This window comes from Callorhinchus milii, unplaced genomic scaffold (assembly GCF_018977255.1).
Source record: "Callorhinchus milii isolate IMCB2004 unplaced genomic scaffold, IMCB_Cmil_1.0 Scaffold4, whole genome shotgun sequence".
Lineage (NCBI taxonomy): Eukaryota > Metazoa > Chordata > Chondrichthyes > Chimaeriformes > Callorhinchidae > Callorhinchus > Callorhinchus milii.
The window spans coordinates 6,961,025-6,979,459 of NW_024704745.1; the positions used below are offsets into that span (position 1 = coordinate 6,961,025).

Genomic DNA, 18,435 nt, shown 5'->3' on the forward strand with positions numbered 1-18,435 from the left:
AGTTTAAACCAAGTGTGCCTTTGCAGTGTGTTTGTCACAATGGGCCATTGAAAGCATAATTTTGGTTTCAATGTTCTGTAAGCTTCAATGTCCAAAGAGTTGCTCGGTTTGTTTAGTATAAAGCTTGTAGTGACAGTCAAAAGCTGCGAACCAGAAATCTAACGCCGTGTGCCTGGCTTCTGGGACATGTTCATTAGAAATAGGTCAGGAGGGGGAAAGGGGTTGCACTTAGCAATGTGATAAATATCTAATGTCTGCAAAATTGTCCCCAGTGTAAAGTTAATTGTATAATATATAACGGCTTGTCCGTTTCCCATTAATCGGTAAAAACTGGGATTCATCAATTTTGCAATTTTTTCCAAACCAAAGGAAATTAAATCCAATCAGTAAACACTGTCTTAGTTTCTCCAAAAGCTTTAACAGCATTCTGTGGCGTCATCTGCAGCACTTCAGCAGTTTAGTTGATGTGTATTTGGCAATATTTGGGATGCATTGTTGGACTGTCTTACCTTTCATTTTCACTGAGGTGAATCAAACCAGCTTGTTACATGTGCAGACCCACCTCTCCTCTTTGATCCTTCCGAAATTGTCAGTAACTTAAAAACCAAACAGTGCATTAATATTCCAGTGGGGTGCCACTGAGGTTGATGTACGTTTTGGTGAAATGTGATGCAAACAGTTTCTATTTTGAAATTCTGGCATGCCATGGTCCTGTGTCTAATATTAATGCGGTTCTTGTGCTTGACCATGCAGCTAATCCTTTCAGCATCTGGAATCCCCAGCTAATATGTGTATAAAGAGAGGCTGGTTAAATTGAAGCTTTTTCTATTGAAGCAGAAGAGACCGAGAAAGACTATGATGCAGGATTTTCTTTTAAATTTGGTCAGGTGGGCATGCAGAAACATCACTGTGCTTAAGAGTGTCCAAACCAGACAGAGAGTTCCACATAAGGATGCATCTACATCTGTGTGCAATGGAATGCATCTGGAGGAACACACTCTACTTGCAGAGAGTATTATGTGCAGATTGGCACGAGCCGTGTCTTGGGGACCCCAGAGTGTGTGCGGGGTAGCCACTAGAATGCAACCAGCTAAAACGTCATAGCTTACTATTGAAAGCGCATTCCCCTTACTTGTCCAGCAAGGATCACTCTACCAGTTCGGGCTTTGGCTTGTAACTTAAAGACGAAATAGGATGAATTGCAGCTCACAGTGACTGCTCCGCCTCTGCAACTTCTGCCAATGAGCCGAGTTGGCTGAAATGTCATCAGCAGTGCCCTGCAGTTACTCTGGAATGCAGACCACAGAGACCACTGCACAGGATTAACTTGATTCCAACATTCGACAACAACAACTTGTATTTATATAGCTCCCCTCATGCAAGGTAACATTCCAGTGTGCGTTCTGTTAAATAAGTCACTTTAGAGCCATCTTGGCTCTCAGGAAAACCCGACTTACCTCCTCCCTCTCCCCCACCCCAAAGAGAATAGTCAATAGTCGGTTATATAACATCCGACAAGTGCAGGTTTGAGCTCTCACTAAGTGGATGGCAGGTACCAGGAACTCCCTGCGAGCTTCCCAGTGGGCAACACAGCTCAGCATGGAATGCGTGAGAGCATTACCACCACCTTCTTGTCTACACCTCAGACACATATCCCTTCCCATGGTGGGACGGGCGGAGCTGAGACTAGCAGAGTTTAAGTAGAGCAGCAGCTGCTTACGTCTCTGCACACCAATCAAAGTGGATATCATATCATATCTGAATATATGAGCGTGTATTCACGAAACCGGACTCCAGGTAATGCCTTCTAGTAGGTGCCCTAACAAGCTTCCTAAACAAGTTTACTCATCAGCTATTCATCTGCTTTCGCTGTGGCACTAGGACCTTAGTAGGGCCATTTGGTACCAGCTTCCTTGATGATCTAGTGATCTCAGATCAATGTGACGTACCAGGCTTACTCAGCATCAGTTGCTTAATGCAGGTCCTCATGTGAGGGGCTTTGGCAAATACTTGAAAAAAATACTGTTGCCCCTCCTCCCTTCCCCACACGCACACACATACATACACACACACACGCAAACCTCACATGCACACACACAAAATAAAGATGAGAAGAAGGAAAAATTAAAAAGAAAAAAGTCAAAGGCCCCCTGTGAAGTCAAATTCGCCTCCAGGGTACTCAACAACAGGTGAGTGCTGGCCGGAGCTCTGCCTCCTTGTAGCCTCTTCCCCTTTTACCAGAATACCAACTCTTAGTTTGGTTCTGGATTTTGCATGTGGGCCAAAGGAAACCTCTCCACTGGATGCCTAAGAACTCAAAACCATGTAGAACTCTTTGGACACAGGTCTTACAAGGCACAAGCTTAGCATACATTGGGACCTTGCTGTCTTTTGAAGCAAGACCAGAATGACTCGAGTCCCATTTGCACCTTTTCAGAGTAGACCAGCAAGACAGTGCAAACAAAAGCTGATCTCAACAAACCCCTGAAAATCAACCAGTGGGACTGATATCCTGATATGAAGGGTAACTATTATTATTTTCCAGTCAGTGGAGGGCATCACAAGGCAAATAGGCAAAAACGATTTCCTTTTTCAGAATGGTTTCAAGGGCCCTTATCTCAGGATTGTTAGCAGAAGCTTTAGGAGAGAATTTCTTCACTCTGAGGGTTGTTACAGAGTGGAATTCATTACCACAAGTGGCTGTTGAAGCTGGATCAGGGAAATCATACAAAAGGGAACCGGCTAGGCAGAAAAAACATTGAGATGTGGAAAAGGAGCTGGAAATTGGGATTAATAAAGATTACTTAGAAAGAGAAAAGCATTGGCACAGACACAATGGGCTGAATTGTGCTAAAAATGTTGTCCCTATGTTGCTGGAAACTATTTTCTTCTGAATCTCAAAGTGGCAGGAGGGATTCCTATGAGCATCTCACCACATCATACTAGAGCTCCCCACAAAACAATCTAATTAGAGCTATGTGCTGAAATCTGGCATTGTCTACTGGGTGCAGATTGGCAAGAAAAAAGACTTGAGGACCCCAGAGCGTGTGGGGTACTGTTGGAGTCTAACCAGCTAAAACTGCAAAACTTCCCATTGAGAACATTGTCTGGCAAGTTTTCCCGCTGCTTGTCCATCTAGGACCACCCTATCCGTTAGGGCTTTGGCTTGCAAGGTTAACAGGAGCTGGGTGGGGTGATTCCCTGCTCCCCCTGACTGGTCTGCCTTTCCAAGTCCTGCCGATGGGCTGGGCTGTGCTGTCATCAGCAGTGTCCTGGAGTACTGCGGACCCACCTGGATCAGGAGCTGGAGTAGAGACCATCACAGAGGGCTGGCTGTTGCTGAACAGGTCACCTTGAAGCCAGTTCAACTCCATTGAGACTCCGCTTATATCCTCTGCCTACCCACCCCCCCACCGAGCGGGAAGGATCACTAATGCCAGTGACTGGACGACCCTTCCATTTACTGCCATTCTAGCAGGTCTGCCAAAAACTGTCCCTTCCCATTGAGTGATAGTTTCACTAATTGGGGGATTTGGACCAGAGCGCTTGCCTCTCTGTTCGCCAATCAAAGTGGATTCCGTAGCTGGATGTACAAATGTGTGTTCACAAACTCGGACTTCAGGTAACATCAAGGCTGAAGAGCCTGTTACATCAAATTAGATTAGTTACATTATTCTCATTCTCCTCATAATCGGTCTCAGCCTCATTGATCTCGACTGCACTGCCTTGAGGGCAGCCCTTTACTGAGGCACTGTCTTCACAAGTTGAAGTTGTGGGAAGAGAAAAAGACACTTGCTCACTTCTGCACAGCTCTGATTTGTGACATGGCACAGTGAAACGTCGATCTCATCCTGAAAAACAATGTTTGATGTATTTCGCCCACTCTTCTTCCAATGGAGGTGCCTGGCTCAGCTTTGACCTCCCCCAGCTAAGATAATAAACCAGCTGTCTGTTTCGTGCTGGATTCCCTTGTATTCCACTGCACAATGTGTAGAGAATTAATGGTCTTTTGGAGAGAAACTGGCAAGAGTGTGTTTGAAACTGTAAACCAGCTCCCAAGTGCCTGGTTTTATTTTATGTCCCCAGCTTCGTATCATTTACTTTTATGGAATTTTTCCTTTGGAGTTTCATAGTTTAACTATTGTACTGAGACTGACAAGCTTTGTCACATTGAAAGAGTTACTGACAGAGATTTGTAGTATCATAGAATAGATGCGATACAGGAGGACATTTAGTTTAGTTTGTGCTGGTATGCCTCTGCCTCTGCCTTCCCTCACCTCCATAACATCGCCCGACTCCGCCACTACCCCACGCCTCAGGCGCTGAAACTCTTGTTCATGCCTTCATCACCTCCAGGCTCGACTGTGCAAACACCCTGCTTGTCGGCTTTCCCAACTCCTCCCTCCACAGGCTGAAGATAATCCAGAACTCTGCAGCCCGTGTCCTCTCCCGCACCAAACTCCGTGATCCCATCTCCCCCATTCTCGCCTGACTCAACTGGTTCCCTATCCTTCAGAGGATCCAGTTCAAGATCCTGGTCTCCCATACAAAGCCCTCCATGGCCTCGCCCCACCCTACCTCTGCGACCTCCTAACCCCCTACCAACCTGCCCGTTCCCTCCGCTCAGCCGGCTCTGGCCTGCTCCACGTCCCCCGGCCCACCCGCCCTACCGTTGGCAGGAGAGCTTTCAGCCACTCTGCCCCCAATCTCTGGAATTCCATCCCCCAGTCACTCTGCCTCGCCCCCTCCTTAGCCTCCTTCAAGTCTCGCCTCAAGACCCTCCTCTTCAACCATGCCATCGGCCACCCCCCTTCCCCTCCCCTCCCTTCCCCCCCAACCCCAGCTCGGGTCTGAAATGCTGTACTCTGTCCAGCGCCTCAAGACATCCTCCCGACGTGAAAGGCGCTATACAAATGTAATCTTGTTGTTGTTGTTGTGGAAACTTCCCTACTGGAGCTCTCTACCCATATCCCATTCCTGTTCTTTAACCATCGTGCTTACTCCCCCACTGGAGCTCTTTCCCCATTGTGTTTGTGCTGGTGCTTGATCCCCCACTGGAGCTCTCTACTCTAATCCTATTCCCCTGGTCTTTCTCCATTGTGCCTCTGCTGGTGCTCACTCCCCCACTGGAGCTCTCTACTCTATTCCCATTCCTTGCTCTCTCCCTATCATGTCTGTCTGCTGGTGCTCACTCCCCCACTGGAGCTCTCTACTCGGATCCCATTCCCTGCTCTCTCTCCATTACGTCTGTTGATATAGGATGCTAGCCCGCAAGTTGTTGTTGCTGTGCTGGTACATATTACAGAATATATTGTTTATGACATTTCCTGTGTATATTAAAATGTGATTAATTTATTGCCTAAACCATCACAACTGTTCGCATTGTACTTCAGTAAACAGTTGCCCCCTTCTGATGACTTGGCACTGGCGTTATTTTAGCAGTAAGTATCTTAATGAAACCTCTGCATCTCTCAGAACGTCTCCAGAGCCCATGCCGCTATAACTGTTTTTAAAATGTTGTTTTTAAAAAAGGAACATGAATAGATTGTGCAAAATATTGGTTGTTTAAGAGAGTCACATTTGTGGACATTTGTGGTGCTGTGTGCAGCAATGTGGGGAAACTCCTAATCCAACCCATTTTCCTTTTGTGCTGGTATTCTGTGGTGTCCTTCGGAATATCTTAATTAAAGTACTTCCCACAAACTATTGGTCTATTGGGGAGTCTAATTGATTGGTAATGATATCCCTGTGTGTGTGTGTGTGTGTGTGTGTGCGTGTTTCTCTCGCTCTCTTTCCCTCCCTCTGTAGTCCTCACACTCACAAACTTGGTGATAATGCATGCAAATGCACAACAGAATTTTGCCCGACATAGCAGCTCAACTTTACTTCTGTATCTGAGCCCTGATGTAGATAAGGAAAGGAACGTGGAAATAAGCGGCAATCAACTGAAATAGTGATCTTTTCCATAGGATCTTGCCCTCTTGACTTCTTGAAGAAGATTTCATGATTAGTTCTTTCTAACCCTTTCATTTTCCTAAACATCTCCATCGCGTCACTCCCGAACATACCTGCTCCAGTCCTGAACTCCCGAGCCTCTCCTTATAGCTTATACTTTCATGTACTTATGTGCTGCTATGCTAAACTGAAAGCTTTTGTTTTTAGGATGTGTCTGGAATGCCGACACTGTGCCGACCTATCAGTGAGGGAGGAGCTGGTTTTGATTATCGCTTAGCTATGGCTATACCAGACAAGTGGATCCAGGTGAGAAACCCCTATTTGATTTACACTGACTGAAAAAGCTCCATCGTTGTGAAGTGTCTGTCCTTCTGTCTTGTCATGCTGCAGTGTTTTGCAATTAAGCTGTTGCAGTGTTGTATGACAACTCGGCTGACATACTTTGATTTTGCACTCAACACCTTTTTCTAAGTTAGGCAGAAATTATATTTTATTCTTACTAATTGGCACCTTCAAGGATATGAAAATCGTGCAGATATAATAATAATAATCCTTGCATTTGATATAATGCCTTATCATGTCTTCGAGACGTCTCAAAGCGCTTCACAGAATATACTGTAAAGTGAATTGACTGTATATCTTGTGGGGGAATTGCGGCAACCAATTGCACGCAGGAATGTCGTGGATTGAAGTGACCAATTTATTATTATTTTAGTTTTTTGAAGGAATTATTACCCTCGGAAAGAGATCCACCAATCGACCAACAACTGGATTCCTGCTTACTTCTAGGTAGACAGAGGCTTGTGGAGTAAGGAAACTTGCCCAATATTTCGCCCTGCTGGAAATCGAGACCAGGTCTCTCTCTTGCAAGGCGAGCGCTCTAACCGCTGAGCTCGCTGCACTATACAAATCGTCTGTATGTGTATTTTTCTCTGTTTCAAGCATTCTGTGATTTTATCTCTCGTTCTTTTTCTGTAACTCCCCACTAAAATCAATGTCTGTAAATATCCTACCCTTATTTTTCATTTCCTTTCATCTCTCACCAGGCTCTGCACTCATCAAATGACGTGCTTCACATGCCCTGCTCTGATCTGCTCTTTTAGTGAAATCTTGTTTGCAACAGTAGCAGTTGCCGTTCTCAGGGGAGAGTTGATTTGGTGTTTCAGAGCCAGTGAATGAACAAAAGAAGCAATAAGTTCAAGGTGATGCAGTAAAAGCTCAGATCATGTTAAGAATCTTTACATTGATTTTTTTCCCCCCTTTTATTAAAAAGAGATTCTAATCCCATGGAGGGGCTGCGAATCTCAGCCTCTTCAGATTCGGGCAAAATTTACTTTGCTAAAAAGTACCTTTTTATTGGTTTTGTAGAACCTGTTTCCGATAAGTGCAATTGAGAAATCCAAATGATGTGCAGAGTGGAAACGCTCTCTAATAAGAACCATAGAAATGCACAATACACTATGAGGCCATCAGCATATTTTTGTATCAAAATGAAAATGCTGAAAGTTTAGGGTTGTGACTTCACAGGTAGTCTGCAATTATGTTAGACTTAAGAGTTGTTTCAGTTACTGTGATGGGTGAAATGAGACATGGCGCTTTTGTTCACCATAAACTGTAATTTTAGGCTAGCTCATTACGGGAGTGTTGGCCAGGACATGAGCTGTCTGTAATTACTCATACTCTCATTTCTGAGGTTTCACGTCGGGACGTTAAAGTCACTGCCTAGGTTGACACTCCATTGCAGTTCTGGGGGTGTGACACATTCCCATCTTCCGGATGAGATATTAAACCGAGTCCCCGTCTGCCAGTTCAGGTAGACGTTAAAGATCCCATGGCAGTGTTCAGAGTGAAGGGAAATTCACTCGATGTTCTGGCCAACAATCCCCTAAATAAAAATTGGTCACTTACTTCATAGCTGTTTGTGGAACATTGCTGTGCGCAAATTGGCTTTATGTACAAAATACGTTTTACAGTAATGTCTGTAAAGTGCTTTGAGATGGCCTCCTGGCATGCAACACTCGTGTCAATTACAATTGATGCTATCAGTTGTGGTATTCTTCAATTTCAAACTTGTTGGCGCACAGTATTTGAACCATTCTTCAATGTATCTATTGCAAGAATTTTATTATTATTTCATTATACATTGCAGTTTTACTTAAATGATTTCTGCAAGGCTTAATATTTTAGCCTAGCTCTGGTCAAAATCTCTGAAAAATGGAATATTATGAAAGCCTTACAAAGAGAGGGCGGGACATAATATATGGTTCAACCAAGGCTGGCTTTGTCCTGAAATGTATCTTGAGGCAGCTCGGTCCTCCAGCTGGCACCCCAATGTGGTCATGGGATGTCGAATGTGTTGTATGGCATTACACTGGTAATTCTGACAAAATCCTCTTTTGAAATCCTCGTGTGTTTGGGCTAGGAATGAGAAGTGAATTAAATCCTGAACATGGTTGTGAAAAATGACACTGAAGGAATCAAACTAGCTTTTATTCAATCCAAGTCTGCAAACATTTCTAAAGTTACAGTAAATCGAGGCCCACAAAATAGGACAAGTCAGTAAATGAAGTTAGGTTAGGCTTGGTGGATGACAGAAAGAGAGATTCTATAGCAGTGAGCTGATTAGGGAGACCCCAGGCCCTTGCATATATCATACAGTAATTGTTGACTGATTATCAGGTTTTTTAATACCACAAAATGCTCTTTGTGCATATTAATATTCAGATCAGGATCAAATGCATTCTGTTCATTAAGGAGGTGTCACATTTTGCAGGCACATCACAACTGAGTTTAAATTAGTTTAGCCGTTCACACTGCTCGTGTGCTGCTATTTGAAAGATGCCACAATAGTCTTGAGGTGTAGAGATCGTGGGCATGTTTGTATGTAAAACACATTACGAATGATTTACAAATTGCAATTTTACAAAAATCTGTTACATTTGAAGAGCGACTATAATATCAAAACATCTTAATGTTTTACATCAAGGAATGTGCTCCGAATCATAGTAACTGTGTCTTTGAAGGCGAACAATGACCAATTTATCTGTTAGATTGTTGGCCAATACACCAGGAGAAATGTTCTGAATATTGCCATGGGATCACTGAACAAACAGATGGGACGATGGTTTAGCAAGTAGTGAGATTGTGGAACTCGCTGCCAAAAGCATGGGTTGGATCAGATAGTGTAGATGTATTCTAAAGGAAGCTAGATCTTCACATGAGTGAGAAGGGAATAGGAAGGTACTGAAGGGAGTAAGGAACTCGTGTGGAGAATGAACACCAGCACGGACTAGTTGGGCCGAGTATTCTGTTTCCATGTTGTACATTCTTTGTAATCTCATGTGAAGGACATTAACTCTAACATTGCAGGGCACCCCCATTACAGCACTGGAGTATCTGCTTAGACGTTGAGCCTCAAACATTCAGTTTGAACCCACAAGATTTTGACGGAGAGGTGAAAGTGCCTTATCAATTGTGCCTTGCTGCACAGAGTGTACAGTTGTTTAGGTCAGCCAGTGTGGAACCATCTGGAAACCCATCAACATTGTTTGGGGTATCCAAACCAGACCGAGAGTTCCACATATATATGCCACCCGCACATGGAAAATTCCACTTGTCTGGAACGGAATCCGCATTCTCTCCCTAGGGAATGTACCATTTAATCGGTTCTAGTGAGTATTAAATGCAGGTTGGCAGCATTCAAGAATTGGGGAATCTGAGTGAGTGTTACGATATTGCTGAAGTTCAATCAGCTGAAAACGCTTAGCTTTTAAGCGACACTTCATCAGACCCTTTGGTTCGTGGACCCGACACGTTGACTCACTTTCCTTTCTCTATAGATGCTGCCTGACCTGCTGAGTTTTCCCAGCTCTCTCTGTTTTTGTTTCAGATTCCAGCTGCAGTATTTTGTGTTCTGCTCCTTGAAACTTTGGCTTGCAGGGTTAACAGGCGTCAAGTAGAAAGAATTACAGCCCCCAGTGCCCTCAGTCAACTCTCCATGACCCGCTGATCAGCCAGGCTAGCTGAATACCCACTTACCTTCCTCCCCTGATTCCAAGAATAATCACTACACCAACAACTTATATTTTATACCACTTCACGTGGGATAGCATCTCCAAAGTCTCCTGTTAGTCAATTGACTCGATGGTCATCGGCAAGTAGGTTTGAACTCTCACTCGGTGAAGAGGAGGTACCAGAAATTCCTGTGAGTTTCCTGGTGAGCAACATAAAATGTGTGAAAATATTGCCATCATCCTCCTGCCCTCAGCTCAGACACACATCCCTCCCAGTGAGCGATGGTTCTACCAGATGGAGCATGAGCAGCAGATGATAACCTCTCTGCATGCATACCAATAAAGGTAGATACCAAGCCCTGGATATATAAACATGTGTCCAAGCAACCAGACTTCAGGTAATGCTTTCTAGTTATCTCGAGCATCAGTGTTTCCTCATTAAGTATTTGACAGATAACTGCCTTCAGCGTGGTGGGATATGTTGTTCATGGATTACGTTTAGAATTTGCCTTTAAAAATACTGATCACACTTGCCAGAAATTGTCTGTAAAGGCCTTTGAGACATTTCTACATGATCTGGTGATATAAGAATGTAAGTTGCTTTTCTCAGCTTACATTACAAATCCCCGATTCATCAACTGGATGACTGTTTCTTTATCATCTGATCATAAAATAAATTGGCTATTATCAAGAGTTTTAGCTGCAGCTGCATTGTTTCTCAATCACATAAAGCTGGTAACATGCAGTGTTTAAATTTAATTGTTTTTAATAGAAGGAGTTGGAGGCTTCAGCTGCAGTCCAGGTAATGTGATTTTCTAGGTTGATTGTCAGATTCAAGCTCGATGTTCTGGCTCGATAATACTTTGAACCAAACCATTCCTACCGTGAGGATTCTACCTAACTGGAATGCTTCTCTTTCCAACCGGTGCAGATGTTGAAAGAACTGAAGGATGAGGATTGGAACATGGGTAACATAGTATTTACACTGTCAAATCGGCGTTATGGAGAGAAGTGCATTGCGTATGCAGAAAGCCATGATCAGGTAACTATTGCTCAGTTTTCCTTAAAGCAGGATGTTGGGTTTGCAATGCAATGCTATTTCAGATGCAGACGTCTCTTGTGGCTGCTAAAATTAGATGGACAGTTTACCTCTTCAGTCGGGTCTTCATTCTTGCCACATCCTCTTGTCTAATGGTAATAATAATCCTTGCATTTGATGCAGCGCCTTTTCATGTCATCAAGAGGTCTCAAAACGCTTCACAGGATTTTACTGTTAAGTATTGTGACTGTGTATTTCTAGTAGACCATGGCAGCCAAGTTGTGCACAGGAATGTCCCACAAAAAGACATGAATTTTAATTTAGGGGATTGTTGGCCAGGACACTGAGCCAGGCTGATAGCTGTGCTCTTTGCTTCACCTCTGTTCTCTGCTTCAATATGATGCGTGGCAGAGATTTCTGCATTCCCAGGATCTGGTATAAAGAACATTTTGTCTTTCCTTCCTATTAATTCCTGGTTTAAATAATTGGCCACAAATACTAATATTATTTTGGTTTTGTTTCCAAGGCCCTCGTTGGGGACAAGACTCTGGCTTTCTGGCTAATGGATGCAGAGATGTACACTAACATGAGCGTTCTCAGCCCGTTAACGCTAAAAATAGATCGCGGCCTTCAGTTGCACAAGATGATCCGCCTCATCACACATGGACTGGGAGGAGAGGGATACTTGAACTTCATTGGTAAGTCTGCTGCTAACTATATCTCTTGAGTAACAAAGGTTCAATTACCAGTTATGATTGCGGAGTGATGTCTCTTCTTCTGAACACCTCTCTGTAAAGCCTGTGTGATGTGACATTAGAAACTCCATTTAAAACTAAGTTTAGCGCAGGCTTTATATAAAATGTGTTGAAGAAGAAACTTTGTCCAGTTGAGGCCATTTGAGCTGAAAAATGCGTTCTGATTGTTGAGTGATGCACCTGTGGTGGGTGTTTGCCTGACAGTCTTATAAGGATTTCCATTACATTCTGAATTCACTCATTGCTATGGCAACCCACAGTAGATGTAATCATTTTTGGATGAGTTCTCTTTGCTCGATAAGCTCAGTTTCTAATGGTGAGTTTAAGAGATTCTGGTAGCTTTCCTTACAGCTTAGGCTCAAAAAAGCTAAGCTTGGAGCCAACCTCACCTCACAACCCCCACCCCCCCCCCTCATTTCTACAATTCAGGGAGTCCATGTGGGATATGGTAGGAGGGAGAAGTAATTGAGAAGGCTTTAATCCTTAATGTGGCGCAGTCTCCCAATCCAATAGGGAAAACATTGCTCAGCCCATTAACGCTAGTAATAGATTGAGTTGCACAACCTTGCCTCATCTCACATATACTGGGGTGAGAAGGATACCTGAATGTCATATCTGCTGCTGCCTATAATATTTCATGAATCATTAAGAGGTTCAATTTCCGGTTATGATTATTGGGTGATGTATCCTCCTTTAAACATCCATGTGATGTGATTTTTGAACCTCACATCTATTGCTCCTGAAGATGGTTTGTGAAAAACATTCTCTGTGCTTGTTTTTGACCCACTTTGAAGCTTACATTACAGCATTCTCATGTGTTTATATACTGATGAAAATGACGATTATAAAATACGACAAAGCTTCTCTTTTGGATTTTCTTCAGCTATAAAATAAGTTGGTATTAATTCAGTTCTACACAAACTACAAGTGAAATAAATTTGGCTATATATAATTATTATTATATAGACACTTCTTCATACAAATGTAGCGGCTTGATTTCTGAAATGCGCAGCTTCTCTGCCCTTACCCTGGAAGAAATGCATTATTTTAATATGCTGTGTATTCCAGGACCATTTGTCCACTGAAAGAAATGGCTCTGATTATCAATGGGCATCCAAAGGCCTCTGCTCTGTTGGTGGCGGAGACTTCAGTGAGTCAGAATGGGTTTTACAAACCAAGCAATCTTACCAAGTTGCTTACCGAGCCTAAATCTTTTACATTTATAGTTAGTGGAGTCACAGTGGAGTCCTGTAGTTTTGTGGTTAGATGACTTGCCTCGCAAGCGAGAGGACCTGGGTTCAGTTCTGGGTAGGGCGAAATGTTGGGCAAGGTTCCTTACGCCACACACCTCTGTTTACCTAGCAGTAAGTTGGAACCCGGTTGTTGGTCGATTGGCGGATTGCTTTTCCGGGGGTAATAATTCCTTCAAAAAATAATAACAATAATGTCACTCAATCCATGATTGTTTGTAGGACACTGCTGTGCACAATTGGCTGCTGCATTTCACGCACAAAATATACAGTCAATTAATTTCACAATATATTCTGTGAAGCGCTTTGAGACATCTCGAAGACGTAATAAGGCAGTATATCAAATGCAAGGATTATTATTGCAGTGTCAATCTAGAATATGTGAGTTCAAAGACCCGTAATGGGTGTTTGGACTCACAACTTTCTGACTCAGAGGCGAGAGTGCTACCAACTGAGTCAGGCCAACACCTAAATAACATTGGTAATAATAATATAATAATCCTTGCATTTAATATAGCTCTTTTCACATCTTCTCAACGTCTCAAAGCGCTTCACAGAATAGACTCTAAAGTGAATTGACCGTATATTTGTAGACGAAACTCGGCAGCCAATTGCGCACAGCAGTGTCCAACAAACAATGGTGGATTGAAAATGACCAATTTATTATTGTTTTGTTTTGGAGGGATTATTATTAGGCGTGTGGAGTAAGGAAACTTGCCCAGGGTTTTGCCCTGCCTGGAATTGAACCCAGGTGTCTCGCTTGCAAGGCGAGCGCTCTAACCACTGACCTACAGGACTGATGAAATGTCCAGACATTGATCTTGTCCAATTTGCAAATAGTGAATGTCTGGAGCTGCTGTCTTGTAATGTCTTTATGTTCTGGATGTACTTTTTTCAGGCATTACTCACCTGTCTGAGTCTGTGGCAGTGGTTGTTTAGAGCTGGTGACAGCTTCACAATTCTGTGGCTCGGAAGAAATTCTGCTTTACTGTGTGACATTCTAGGAATGGAAACTTTAAGCACAAAAGTGGCCTTTTTCACCCATTCTGTCTGTGCAACCTATTTTCCTTTTTTGTAATTAAAGCCATTTTCCAGCTCTCTCCCTACATCCCTTAATATTTTTGCTCTTTAGGTGCTTATCTCATTCCCTTTTGAATGATTCTGTTGCTCTGGTCTCAATTGCCACTTGTGAAGAATTGTGCATCCTAACCACCCTCTCATTGAAGAACTTTCTTCAAACTAGTCCCCTGATATTCCTACTAGTAATGCTGTGGATTCAGTGCACAGCACACTGAACTCTTTTTTTCACCTGGTTTCTTTATGTTTTGTGGTATCACATTTGTCCAGATGGCCAGGTTTGTTCTCAAATGCCGATGGGGGCAGAGGCCAGTGGGTCTCTGTACTAATTGGTGCAGGGCTTCTTTGTTGAACTGATCATAAGTAAATTGCTCTGATTTGATAGTAATTATTCATATTTTTTGTTTCCATGTCTACTTTCATCCCAATCGCTTACTCCTTCCCCATCGTGGAGTCCTGTAGCTCAGTGGTTAGAGCACTCGCTTTGCAAGTGAGAGACCTGAGTTCAATTCCAGGCAGAGGGCGAAACCTTGGGCAAGTTTCCTTACTCCACACAGAGCCTAATAATAATCCCTCCAAAAATAAAAACAATAATAAATTGGTCATTTTCAATCTACGACTGTTTGTGGGACATTGCTGTGCGCAATTGGCTGCCGCGTTCGCCCACAAATATACAGTCAATTCACTTTACAGTGTGTTCTGTGAAGCGCTTTGGGACGTCCTCCCGACGTGAAAAGCACTATATCAAATGCAAGGATTATTATTATTATATTATTATCGTATCTGTGCTAGGCTTCACCCATTGGAACTGTCCCCTCCAAGCCCAATTCCTGCTCTTTCCCGTACCCTTTTTATATTTTTCCTCTTCAAATGTTTATCCAGTTCCCTTTTAATGTTTAGGCCTTGGCCTCAATAGCCACTCCTGATAAAGTATTCCACGTTCCAATAACCCTCTGCATGAATATTATTTTTCTAACCTTCTTCTTAGCTCTTCCATGCACAAGTGCTGAGCTCAATAGCCCCTGAGTACTGGTTCTCTGACCCGCAGCAACGATATACAGCTATCGTTCCCAAGCCTCCAAATATTTATAGTTAATATTTTATTATGAATTTTTCTTTTTTTAAAAAAAAAGCTTGTTTGAACAGTGAGTCTTGTGATCTGATCAGTGTAGCGGACACAGCGGAGTTCCTGACCTTAACGGATGAGGAGGAAAATGAATTAACACCACGTGGAGAGAGAGTAATTAGCCCAGAGTGCTTTTTCAATGCATCATTTCAACATTCTGATAATTGAGCTCCTGAAAGAGCAGCCTGCTAGCCAGTTCCCCTGATGATGCCATTTTCAGCACTCGCTGTTTGAATGAAAGAAACAAACAGCCTTGAACCAAAGCCTTGAATACAGTGAAAGGATGTTGTGCAGAGCTGTGCTGAGGCACCATTACATTAGCTAATATTTTAACCAATTCCTTCCTGAAAACGCCAAAGAGATATTTGGGTCTTCAGTGTCACTGCTGGAAGTGATTCATCTACTTCCCCTTGGTGTCCAGTGTCCATCCCAGCACTCCCAGATCAGGTATAGTACAGCTTAGATACAGAGTAAAGATCCCCCTGACATCCAGCACTCCTGGATCAGGTATACCATAGTTACAGAGTAAAACTCCCTCTATCCTGTCCCATAACAGCATCTTGGGTCAGGAGAGACAGGATAGTTTAGGCCACTTCTCAAGAGAAGAGATCTTTCAGGGGTAAACAAAAAGCATTGATAACATAAATAGGCCATTTTTACTGGTTGGGAATCGGTACCCAGGGCATTCAAGTGTAAGATAATGACTAGAGGACACAAAAGAGAATTTAGGAGGAACTACTTCAGATAGAGGGCAATGAGACTGTAGAACTCGCTGCCTGAAGTGGTGGTTGAATCAGATGGTATATATGCATTCAAGAAGAAGCGAGCCCTTCATATACAAGCAAAGGGAATAGAAGGGTATGAGAGGCAGTAAAGGACCGGGTGGAGACTTGTGTAGGGTTTAAGCACCAGTGTGGACTGTTTACAAAGAATGTGCAGGACGGAAACAGGCCACTCACTCTTATAGGCATAGCTTCTGTAGAATGTCCATTTAGCATAGCACTACAGTCTCAGCCTGCGCTGTGAGCTCCACTCCCCATGTGAGAATTGTACAGACAATACAACATTTTGACCCAGAGGCTAAATTGCTATCAGCTATGCCAGACTCATTCCATTTTCCACTTCCCTTAATGTTTATCCACTGAAGAGTTTTTCCGAATACTTGAAAAACTTTAGCCGTATTTAGTGTGTGTGTGTGTGTGTGTGTGTGTGGAGGGGACCTTTGGTCTAACTTGACGAGCTCAAAGCTGGCTTTTATTGTTAGGAAACTGAGGCATTTCATGTGTGTCTGAATTAAAGCTTGAGGGAAGAAAGCTGGCACAGAAGGATGTCTGAAATCTGCAGCTCTGTACAGGCAGCTTTATATATAACAGTGTTGTTAATTTGTTTATTTTTTAATTTAATAGTTTGAGCATGAATAATGTATTTGAAAGTGTGGTAATGAAATAACTGCACTCCTGCACTCATTTTAATAAGTTGAAATATGAATGTGACTGATTAAAGCAGCTGAACAACATCAATTTAGCCTGAGTAGGTGTTTTCTAAAACTGTGTCCTAACAGGTGCTTTTCATATCTCCAGCTGTTTTTGGTGTGTGTGAGCAGTTTGCTTGTCTCCCTAAAGCACAACTACACCACCCAACACTTCTCCAGACAGAGAGGTCACATTTCATTGCCCCTTCAGCAGTCACGTAACCATGGCTCAACCCCTCTTAAAGTGATAAGGCACAATATCAAATGCAAGGATTATTATTATTATTATCCTCACTGGAATCAAAATTTATCACAGTGCTTTCTCCAACTCATTCTTACCCAAGATCTCAAGATAATGGAACTCAGCTCTTACCTCAGGCTTCCCCTTGTTCTGCACTCTCCAAGCTTTTATCTAAACATTTGGAAGCACCTAACCATTGTGTACCTCTCTCTATTGTCAGCATTTGATGATCCACTGCATTGTGGTCCTTCGCTCCTCAACTAGGATTCTGAATTTAGAATAGGGCTGTGTTCCCCTGACCTGTGCAGTCTTTGAAGCCTGGTATAGGAATCAAGACAAGAGCGCTTGGCAGTTGCTGTACACATCTCCATCAGGGAATGACTGGGAATTTCATAGTCATTGGTAAACTCCTGATATCGTGAAGCAGTGATAAGATTTCAATAATAAAATTCTTGCATGGATTGCTACAATCTGCTTGGTAGCTGTCTGTATATATTAACGATTTGACCAGAAATTGCATTTTGACAGAGTGGCACTTGCCGAGTGCTTCAAGTGATTGTGTGCATTATATTTTCACTCCACTCGTCTTTCTATCCAATCACACTGTAACAAGCATTGGTATAGTGCACAAGTTCACCTTTTGATTACCAACAGACATCAGTTTCACCTGCCCTCTTTACACTGTGCATCATCTTGCTTATTAATTAGCTCACACTACTCATTGAGTAGTTTACAGTCGGACACGACCATCTCTCTTATTGTTTAATTTCAGTCGTTCTTTTTCCCGCTGGCCTAACAAGGATCGATTTCCCCAGAGATCCTAATGACCTTCAAATCACTTCACCGTCTTCTTTCCCCCTGCCCCAGCTTACGCTTCTGTCTGCACCCCTCAGCGCTTCTCACTGCTTGGTCCTCACTCCCTCTGTCACACACCTCTGTCTTCTGCAACTCTCTCCCCAAGGGTTAGAGTCAAAATATTAATGATGATTAACTTCAGTGAATTGGGATGAGGCAAGAAGATTGGCTAGGCTACACAGGAAACTCCCTCCTCTTCCAAATATCCCACAGGATCTGAAAGAGGATCTGAAAATGCCTTAACAGCTAAAGAATGGTACCTCTGACAATGGAAAGGTCCCTCAATACTGCAGGAATGCTGAGCTGAAGCCCTGTGCAGGGCTCGAGTCAACAATCTTTTGACTCATAAGATGAGAACATTACAGACTAAGTCAAGCTAATTTGAGGAGTTGTCATGAGGAGTAGCACTGGTTTGTTTTGTGTAGAAGATTACTGGGAAATAGTTGCTGTTTTTAAAGAGTTCTGACAAGACCCCTTTGCAGAGTGTAATATATTATAAAATCTGATCTAGAAGAGGTTGGGGTTTACCAAATTGGAAGTTAAATAGAAAAAAGATGCCTCAAAGTGACAACACAAAGGTTAGAAGTAGCCTTTCACCCCCATGGACACAAAACTGCAGCACCACTGGCTTTAGAGTAATTGTGCTTAATGGA

General features: G+C 42.9%; 1 protein-coding gene across 2 annotated transcripts in view; it reads left to right on the forward strand.

Annotated features, from left to right (window-relative positions):
* gbe1b (glucan (1,4-alpha-), branching enzyme 1b) overlaps window positions 1-18,435 on the forward strand; it is a 162,864-nt gene that overhangs the window by 102,047 nt on the left and 42,382 nt on the right. For both annotated transcript variants that reach the window (XM_007903568.2, XM_007903569.2), the window contains exons 10-12: window positions 6,163-6,261; window positions 10,900-11,010; window positions 11,534-11,705. In XM_007903568.2, the coding sequence (XP_007901759.1) occupies window positions 6,163-6,261; window positions 10,900-11,010; window positions 11,534-11,705 (382 nt within the window). The remainder of the gene's footprint in view (window positions 1-6,162; window positions 6,262-10,899; window positions 11,011-11,533; window positions 11,706-18,435) is intronic.